The sequence below is a fragment of the Simochromis diagramma genome, unplaced genomic scaffold, assembly GCF_900408965.1.
Source record: "Simochromis diagramma unplaced genomic scaffold, fSimDia1.1 OVJJ01000318.1, whole genome shotgun sequence".
Taxonomy (NCBI): domain Eukaryota; kingdom Metazoa; phylum Chordata; class Actinopteri; order Cichliformes; family Cichlidae; genus Simochromis; species Simochromis diagramma.
This window is the reverse complement of record NW_024386774.1, coordinates 1-10,472: the sequence shown is the minus strand read 5'-3', so window position 1 is coordinate 10,472 and position 10,472 is coordinate 1. Positions and strand designations below refer to the sequence as shown.

Genomic DNA, 10,472 nt, shown 5'->3' with positions numbered 1-10,472 from the left:
TGTCATGTTTGGGCCTGTGTTCGGCTGCTCTGTGTTCCTCTGCTTTAACACACACCTCACCACAGCAGCTGTGTGGGTCGTCTCTGTAGCAGCCAGATCAGCTTCTGATACATGAACATCGTCACAGCTCCTAACTTCACCTTTATTAGCTTTGACATTCATGTCTTTCTTTTCTCTCTCTCTGTTTCCACACAAGCTCAAAGTCTCTGCAGCCTGTTTTTATCTGCTATCATCAGATCTCCAACAGCCTCATTCACATCCCTCACACACTCTACAGCCTCACCAGTACTAACTTCATCTTCACTGACTGATGGAGCACAACATGAACCTGTGGAGGCTGAAAAGCTGTCCTGTCAAACATCTCCCCATCACCACTCACTTCTGTCAGCCTTTAAATGAACCCTGCTCAAGTCTGTCACTTCCACAGTGGGGCAAAAAAGTATTTAGTCAGCCACCGATTGTGCAAGTTCCCCAACTTAAAATGATGACAGAGGTCAATAATTTGCACCAGAGGTAAACCCTCGATGGGCCTTCGGGGAAGAGGCCAATTAATCTCTTGGCCTTTGCTACTCTGGTGTATTTTTTCAGCCCAGTGGCCAGAGCCGTCAACCACTGTTTAGCAGTTTCTAGACCCTCAGTTACAGACATCGTTTTTGTGTCTGTTATTCATCTAGGACCCATCTCTCATGACACATGTTCTGTATGTTAGTTAACTGATTAAGATCCTTCCAAAACTTCCCTAACTTTGTCTTCCAGCCTTCTTCTCAATGTATCCCTTTCTCTACATTTATTGTTGATTTCATACCTAAGAGCTTCTAATGATTAGTGTGGCAGCAAATGCAGAATCCAATAGCTCATACAGTATTTGGAGCCAAGAGGAAAAACTGTTGTTCAGTCGTTTGGAAAGACACAACATTTCTGAAAGCACTCAAACTTCTTCACATTTGTCTTCAGACACATCCTGAACATTTAGGAACTAAAGAACGTCTCAAATATCAAAGATCTGAAATATAGAAAAACAACAACAGCTGCAGTCAGTGAACTCACCTCAGAGTCTCCAGTCGACAGTTTGGACTCTCCAGTCCAGCACACAGAAGCTTCACTGCTGAATCCTGAAGCTTGTTCTTACTCATGTCCAGCTCTGTCAGATGGGAGGGGATGGACTTCAGGGCCGAGGCCACAACTTCACAGTGAGTCCCTGAGAGTCCACAGTCAGCCAGTCTGTGATCATAGAAAATACAAAATGTGTTATTATAAAAGCAGAAAGTCTGCATTATAAACACAGACTGAATGTATATGAAGACAAAACAGAGTGAGGTCATAATCTGATGAACATCTGCTCTTCACATCTGTGCTTCAGCTCCTCTTACTGTGTTTGACATGACACAACGATTGAGTCTCTCTCAGACCTGCAGACTTTTAATGAGAATCTTTGTTTGGCCTTAATCTGCAGATGAAGGAGGAAGATGGCGTCACATTTAGGCTTCCATAATGTCCACAGTCTGTCACTGAGATCTGATCCAGAGTCAGAGTGAAGACACACATTTGGACTGTTTCCTGTCTTAATTCTAGAACATTTTGAATGAGCTCAGCTCAGTGAAGAGTTCCAGCTGGAAAGATGATCTCTGTTTGCTACCTGCTGCTGTCAGGTACGACTGTTCACGTCCACACGCAGGAAAAATCTGCTGACTGTCACCAAACGGAGCAGAAATCTCATCACTGGACAATAATGATGAATGAACTCAGAGCTGCTGATATCACATCTGATTTCAGGGGAACTAAACACAGAAATGATTGGCTCGTTTTAGCTTTCTGAGCCATTAGTCTGCAGGTTTATCACTAGTTGGCAGAAACAGACTTGTATTAATGTTCAGCGCTTCAGTGTTTATGACTCCAGATCCAGGTGACAGCAAGTCAAAATGATGTTACCTGTCTGTGTCCAGCAGCAGCCTTTGAATATTGTTATAAACTCACATGGATCAGTTTGTCTTTGATTGGTTTGTAAAGTTCAAATTCATTTATATTCATCAACTCTAAATGAAAAATGTTTTTCTTCTTCTATGTTTATTATTAGAGTAACAAATTCTTATAGTTTCCTGCTGTTGAGAATTTCAGTGTAAAACCACTCGGACCTGTGCATCACTGCACACTGTGAAAGTATTACTGCAGTTTAATCTATAATCCTAATCAGTGTGTTTACTGGACTGTAGTCAGACCTCCGTTATACCAAAGGAAACACTGAACGTCTTCAAAGTCACAATAAATTTATAATAAATGCTAATAAATACTGGAGTGTTAGAAAAGATGCTTCCAGTGTGTTTGTCTTTGATAGGGTTTATTCTGTTCGTCTACTGTCTGACCACTTGGGGGCGCTTTTGTCTCTTTTGCTCTGAGCCTTGGGTTTATTCAAACTGATTTTAATAAACTATTTTCTGCAAGTTGAAGCTTCATCTCCATCTCCAGTGGTTGTTGCATATTTTATGACTATATTAGTAACAGTCAGAGAGTTTAGAGTAAATTAGATCTTCACGTTTGATTTTTGACACAACATAAATGGTGAGCCAGTGTCAGAGGAAGTGACAGCATCCACCGAGAACCAGGGGGAGTGGGAGGACTGGGGGACCAGGCCAACAAAAAGGTGATCACTGACACAGGTCAGCAAACATTTGCTCATTTGGTGTCTTAGAGCAGAATCCGCCCAGCTCTGTCGTCCATGGTTGCTCTTTCAAAGGAATCTAGTTACATATTATTTTACTTAATGATCTACTGACACCACTGACTATGCAGGACAACCCCACGTCTGGAGCCAGTGCACATGTGCAGTTCAATTTCTGGGCAGGTTCTGAAGATGGCCGAGCTGTTGAGGACAAAGTTACTAATGTGAAGCTAATGTGGTTAATCAAGATCTTCATAACTATGTGGAGCACAGTGTGCTTTCACCGTGGAGAAATCACACTGAAGAACTCGGCACACATTTTGGGGGGCCTTTCTGTTTGTTGCTACAATCTGCAAATTTCATTAAAAGTTTAATAAACTATCATCTGGTCTTTATTTTTAGTTAGCACATACCTTAAAAACTCTAAGCTGTAAGCTAATGGTAGTTATATAACAGCAGATACATGCTGGTGCAATAAGCTGTATGCTTTTATTTTTGATCTGATTAGTCAAATAATCACAAAAATAATTGTTTGTGGCAGCCCTAGTGTGACCTCAAATAAGAAATGATTGCAGTTTATGACTGAGTAACTAAACTATCACCAACTGATAATATTAATGATCACATCTGGACTCACCGAGCCTTTCTGCAGTTCCTCACAGATGGAATCAGTCTCAGTCGTCCCTCTACTGATGTGTTGTACTTCTGCAGGTCCAACTCATCCAGAACCTCCTCTGACATCTGCAGCATGAAGGCCAGAGCTGAGCAGTGGATCTCAGAGAGTTCCTTTGATTTGTTCTCTGACTTCAGGAACTCTTGGATCTCCTGATGTACTGAGAGGTCGTTCATCTCCATCAGACAGTGGAAGATGTTGATGCTTCTGTCAGGAGAGGATTTTGTCTTCCTTTCTTTTAGATTCTTGATGACTCTCTGGATGGTTTCTGGACTGTTCTCTGTCTGACCCAGCAGACCTCCTAAGAGTCTCTGGTTGGACTCCAGACAGAGGCCATGAAGGAAGCGAACAAACAGGTCCAGACGACCATTTTTACTCCTGAAGGATTTTGTTAGTGTTTCCTTCAAAAAATTGTCCAGAGATGACTCTCTGTATTTTCTTCCCAGGAAGTTCTTCAGCACCTCTGACTTCCTGTTGGTGAAACAGTGGAACATGTAGACTGCAGCCAGAAACTCCTGGATGCTCAGATGAACAAAGCAGTAGACTGGTTTCTGGAAGATCACACACTCTCTTTTGAAGATCTCTGTACAAACTCCTGAGTACACCGAGGCCTCTGTCACATCCAGACCACACTGCTCCAGGTCTTCTTGGTAGAACATGATGTTTCCTTTCTCCAGATGTTCAAACGCCAGCCTCCCCAGCTTCAGAAGAACTTCCCTGTCAGCCTCCGTCAGCTCCTGTGGACTCGTCTCATGTCCCTCGTGGTACTTGTTCTTCTTCCTCTTTATCTGAACCAGCAGGAAGTGTGAGTACATGTCAGTCAGGGTCTTGGGCAGCTCTCCTCTCTGCTCTGTAGTCAACATGTGCTCCAGAACTGTAGCAGTGATCCAGCAGAAGACTGGGATTCTACACATGATGTGGAGGCTCCTGGATGTCTTCATGTGGGAGATGATTCTGCTGGACAGCTCTTCATCACTGAATCTCCTCCTGAAGTACTCCTCCTTCTGGGCGTCAGTGAAGCCTCGTACTTCTGTTAGCCTGTCAACACATGTAGGAGGGATCTGATTGGCTGCTGCGGGTCGGGAAGTTATCCAGACGAGAGCCGAGGGAAGCAGATTCCCCTGGATGAGGTTTGTCAGCAGCTGGCTGACTGATGACTTCTGTGTGACATCAGACAGCAGCTTCCTGTTGGTGAAATCCAATGAAAGTCTGCTTTCATCCAGGCCGTCAAAGATGAACAAAAGCTGAGAGACAGCCAGCTTCTCTGCTGTGACCTTCTGTAGTGTTGGATGGAAAACATGGAGCAGCTCCAGAAGACTGTACTGCTCATCTCTGATCAGGTTCAGCTCCCTGAATGAAAGCAGAACCACCACACTGACATGTTGGTTCTCCAAGCCCTCTGCCCAGTCCAGAGTGAACTTCTGCACTGAGAAGGTTTTTCCAACACCAGCCACGCCGTTGGTCAGAACCACTCTGATGGGTCTCTGTTGGTCAGGTAAGGCTTTAAAGATGTCCTGGCACCTGATTGGAGTGTCATGGAGGGCGTCCATCTTGGAAGCTGTCTCCAGCTGCCTCACCTCATGTTGGCTATGAACCTCTTCACTCTGTCCCTCTGTGATGTAGAGCTCAGTGTAGATCCTGTTGAGGAGGGTTCTACTTCCTCTTTCATCACTTCCTTCAGTCACACGTTCACATCTCCTCCTCAGACTGATCTTATGTTCATCTAAAACCTCCTGCAGACCAACATCTGCTGAAAGAAAGAAAAACAGAAAGAAAACTCTTCAATGTCTGAACAACAACAAGAAGTCCAGTTTTCAGAAATGAGTCCATCAGCAGACAGATGTTCAGTCTTACTTTGTACACAGCTGCTCTGACTGGCTGTCTGCAGTCCAGCTCTGCTTCTGGATCTTTCTCCACACTGGGGACAGGACCAGTCTCCTGATGAAGCAGACTGGTCCCAGTATGAGGAGATGCACTGTCTGCAGAACCAGTGTCCACAGCTGGTAGAGACTGGATCCTTCAGGACGTCCTGACACAAAGCACAGCAGGACAGCTGCTCCTCCTCACAGACACCACTCCTCTTCCTCTTCCTCCCTCTGTGAACACATTTCTTTATCACTAAAATCATTGACTGTCAGTGACAAACATCCAGATTTGATGACACTGTGCAGAAGCTCTGATGGTCACAGAGAAAAGTCAAAGTGGAGAAACTTGTGTTTGAGTTCAGAATCCAAGTTTCCTTTGCTGTTCCTGCCTGTCTTATTAAACACAGAGTGATCAGCCTACAAACTCCACAGTAAAAGCCTTCATCACAGAGCTGATTATGTCCTTCACTGGATGTACTGGAAGTTTGGGATCCATCACTTTCAACTGACCTTTGACCTCCTCTAAAAACTGTGGTGGAGCAGCGGTGTCACATTCAGCTTCAGCTTTATTTTGAAAGAGTTCAGTCATCAGGAAGTGAACTTCTGGGTTCTGATTTCCTTTCTATTATTTTACAGAAGTGAAGAAGAAGAACTAAAAGCTTTGAAATGATCTGAGTGATATTTTTGAACATTGCCACCAAATTGAGTTCAGCCTCCAGCAGTAACTTTGTTTCATGATGCCTCCCTGATGATGTGATGTTTGATTACAAACCTGTTTATGTGTTAGACATTAATCACATGAACACAGGCAGAAAAAAGAAGCCAATGAAACAAATGACAGAAACGTGTTCATTCACTGCCATGATCCATATTTGATATGTACAGATGTTTGTAAAGAACACGTGTGCAGCGCTTTGTTCTGAGTATCTGCTGTCAGCACACAGTGCAGCAATAACTACAACCACACGTTTCTGTAGATCCTGAACATCAGCCTGGAGGAATCTGACCTCAGGTCTGCACACAGAGGAGCTTCACCTCTGGGATGATGCTGGCTTCAGCTCCTTCTACAATCAGGCAGAAGCTTCTGCACCATCAGGACACAAACAGAGAGGAGCTTCTATCCTCAGACCATCCAAGTCCTAAATCAGAACATGCTCCCCTCATAGCATCACCATCAGGGTTTAAACAGGACCTTACATCATGTTCTTGTCTCACTGTCATATTTCAGATCATGTCTGATTCATTATGACGTCACACGCTGCTACACTGATCCTGCTGCTTCATTACTGCTGATATTACTCTGCTCACTCTGTTCAGTTACTCTGTTTACATCACTTTGCTCATTTGCTTTGTTCTGCTTGCACTGCTCTGTCAGTACATGCTGTGCTAATGTGGCACAAAGCACTTTAACATTACATCTGCACAATGTTTCATTATTTCATTTAATGATTGTTTCTAATGTTTTGTCCAGTCACAGGAGCAGCTCAGCACATTTCACTGTGTTGTACGTGTATGACGATGCCTGTGACAAATAAACAGCCTCGGACTCTTCAATCTTCTGCATTTCTTTGGAGATCAGCTCAGTGGCCTGTTGAGACCATCTTTCTAGTTTCTGATGACTCAGTTCAGATTATTATCCTGATACTTTCTTTTAAAATGTGATGAAATCATTTATCTGATGTTCTGACACAAACACACCAAAACAATCCCAAACAGCATAAACCACCACGTTACACACAGTGTAATAAAAATACAGGCAACTACAAATAAAAACACTTTAAAAATATAAACTAAAATTACAAAGTGGTCACAGAATTTCAAACACCCGTAAATGAGTCAGCAGCTCTCTTACATGGTCAGCTGAGCTCCATGAATGAAGAACATTGTTGCTGCAGGTTCATCACTGAAGGCTGGAGGATCTTTTCTTGGACCTGTCACTCCTCACAGACACACAGCTGGATACTGGAGACTGTGACCTCTGACCTCTGCAAATACAACCACATTGCATTCATTTCACATCAATTAGTACACCACAAAAGGCATGCAAGAAACACAGTATGAAGGCAAACTTCTGGCTTCAATAACATTCAACAGGTCAGGTGGAAACTTTTCTCAGATTTGATTCATGTTTTTATAGAACGATCCAGCTAAAAAAAATATACCATTAGGTCAGGGGTCAGCAACCTTTAGGACCCAAAGAGCCATTTGGAGCCAGTTTCCACGCAAAAGAAAACACTGGGAGCCACAAATACTTTTTGACATCTAGAATGAAGATAACACTGTAATACTGATTTTTACCTTTATGCTTTGTGTGAACAACTAAGGTGTGTTGCTTATGAAATCCATGAAGTGCTACAGAGAAAATTACATGTTATTTATGTAATGAACACATTTGAACTCTTAAAGAAATATAACAAAAGGAAAGACACCCAGCTGAACTAAAATGATGTAGCAAACAAAAACTGCTGTGAGCCGCCACCCTTATATCTCCTTTGGGCTTTTGGAGCCTTGACCTGACTTTTAAAAAATAATTGAAAAAAAGCTCTATGCTGCTGAAAGATGAAAAATAGATATTTGCAAAATTCTGCCTAAATATGTATTTTACCTGGTTAATGTGTGTGGCGGGGCGTGGTCTGCAGCGCCGCTGCAGGGGAGGCGGACGCACCTGAGCGGCACCCGCAATCACGCCTCGCCGCCTTAACGTCTGTGCTGTTGTTGGTGTGAGTCGGGCTGTGAGCTGCAAAGCTACAGCCGGCTGTGTGTGAAAAGTGGTCAATAAAGAGAAGCTGAAAAGCGTGTTCATGCAAACATCGTCGGGTCTGCCGTGATATGTTTACAACGGGACTTCTGCTCCTGAACCTCTGCGCACAGCGTCTGCAGGTCGGGGCTGTACGAAGTCACTTTCATCTTTACAGGACTGTAAGCTGTCGTCTGTGAGGCGTGAGCGGTGTTTGTTTTTAACATAGTTCACGGTGGAGAACAGCTGCTGACATAATGTGGATCTGAAGATCCATAATTGGCCTACCTGGGGCTGAAAGTCTCGATAAATGCACGGCGTTTCGGCGGGTACACCGGCTTCTACGAGTGTGACGCTTATTTGAGCGATGAAAAAATAATAAAATATAATTTTAATTTTATATTTCAAAATCACAATAATCTTCCAATTTAGAACTACAAGTTAAAAAAGAATATAAATAAAATACACTTCAGCTAAATACTTCTAATTTATTTTCCCAAACCACGAGGAGCCGCACTGTAAGGACTAAAGAGCCGCAGGTTGCCGACCCCTGCATTAGTGTTAGTCAATGTTGCAACTGAACTGAAAAAACTAAATATTTTGGTCAGTCCAAAGAAACAAAGTCACTATTAATACAACACAACCCCCCCAAAAAGACCCATGTAGACCCCGGGCTCTATGGGTCTTGTGCTCGGAGCTTGTTCCTGTGCTGCCATGATTAGTGCCTCTGTGCTGTCTTTCAGTCCAGCTTTGTTCAGCCACTGGTAGGATTTCTGGATGTCAACCACTTCCTCTGCCTGCTGGTGGTGCAAACTGTGTTGTTCTGAGTTTCATTGGACGTCTTTGTCCAAAGCACCAGACAAAGGGCAAAGTAGATGCATTTGCATCAGCAGGAAAATACACCCCAAACTAGCATCATCATTATACAACTTTAACAACGGCCACTAAATGATACTTCATACACAGACCAGTGTTAGGTTAAGTTATGATGTCACTGGCAGAACACATTTATAGAAACAACCTTTGAACTCTGAGTCAGCAGCTCTCTTACATGGTCAGCTGAGCTCCATGATTGAAGAACATTGTTGCTGCAGGTTCATCACTGAAGTGTGGAGGTCTGTTTCTGGACGAGTCACTCCTCACAGACACACAGCTGGATGCTGGAGACTGTGACCTCTGACCTCTGCAAACACAAACATCAATAACTGATCAGTTCTCTCTGACAGCCATGTGATCAGCTGATCCCTCTGTGATATTGTGTCTGCCTCATAACGCTGACAGGTCAGCCAATCATCAGCCAGTTTTTTCTGTCTCTGAATGAACTCAGTTTGTTCTCAGCTCTTCTCTCTGATTCTGCTGCACTGACTTCACTTAAACTTACAGAGTTCAGATCTTAGCAAGAAAACAAGTCAATAAAAATCAAACTCAGATCAAACAGTTTGAACCAATCACAGATCAATGATTCTGTCATGGTTATGTTGAAATGACTAATAAGTTAGTAGTGTTCTACATTGTTGCTGCAGGTCCATGACTGTAAGGTGGAGGTGTTTGTGTAACCCGTCACTCCTCACAGACACACAGCTGGATGCTGCAGATGCTGCTCCGTCCTCTTCCTCCATCTTCTTGATGTCAGGGTGGAGTTAGTCTGAGAGGTAAACACACACACTCAGAGGTGCTGTTGTACTGGAAGCATCACACTGACGGCTTTCTAATGTTGGAGCTTTGGCCCTAAAGTCCAAACCAGTTATTTTAGAGGCTCAAAGCCTTTAAAAAACACCAAAACCATCACATTATTTAATAAGTACATGATCAGGTGGATGAAGGAACTCAGTGTGTTTGGGATCATCATCATGGTGAGGAGCCCACATGTTACGGCTCCTTTGGAGAGAAGCTGAGGATCACTGCAGGAAGTGAGCTCATGAAACCAAACTGCTGTTTGTGAGCAGGATGACTCTGTTATTGGACCTGCTCTGTGTTCTACATATGATCAATACTTCAAATATCTGTAAACATCTCATCTTATATTTGTTGCACTTGGTCACATCTGTCTTTAAAAATAGATTTTAATGTCACTGAGATCTTTTCTACCTTTATTGATTTATTTTGGAATAAATTAAATATAAAGGTGCCAAAAACTGCCTGCAGCTTCTGCTCTGTGACAGGAAACTACTGTCAGGCTCAAAATGACTTCAGATTATTCATCACAGAGTGTTTATAGATCACAGGACACGTTACAGTTTTACTCTCGATGTTTTAGTTTAAAAAATGGCCTGCATTTGTATAGCGCTTTTCTAGTCCCTAAGGACCCCAAAGCACTTCACACTACATTCAGTCATTCACACATTCACACACTGGTGATGGCAGCTACATTGTAGCCACAGCTGCCCTGGGGCGCACTGACAGAGGCGAGGCTGCCGGACACAGGCGCCACCGGGCCCTCTGACCACCACCAGTAGGCAAACATGGGGTTAGTATCTTGCCCAAGGATATTTGGCATGCAGCCAGGAGGCAGCCTGGGATCGAACCACCGACCTTCTGATT

General features: G+C 43.4%; 1 protein-coding gene across 1 annotated transcript; it reads right to left on the bottom strand.

Moving 5' to 3' along the window:
- Positions 1-9,997, bottom strand: LOC120720368 (protein NLRC3-like). The gene is made up of 6 exons (XM_040010034.1): positions 9,737-9,997; positions 8,983-9,114; positions 5,184-5,425; positions 3,294-5,079; positions 1,004-1,221; positions 1-213 (listed from the first exon to the last, which is right to left on the bottom strand). The coding sequence occupies exons 1-5, from the start codon at positions 9,781-9,783 to the stop codon at positions 1,044-1,046; spliced, it is 2,385 nt and encodes a 794-aa protein (XP_039865968.1). The 5' UTR covers positions 9,784-9,997; the 3' UTR covers positions 1-213; positions 1,004-1,043.
- Positions 9,998-10,472: the final 475 nt, after the last annotated feature.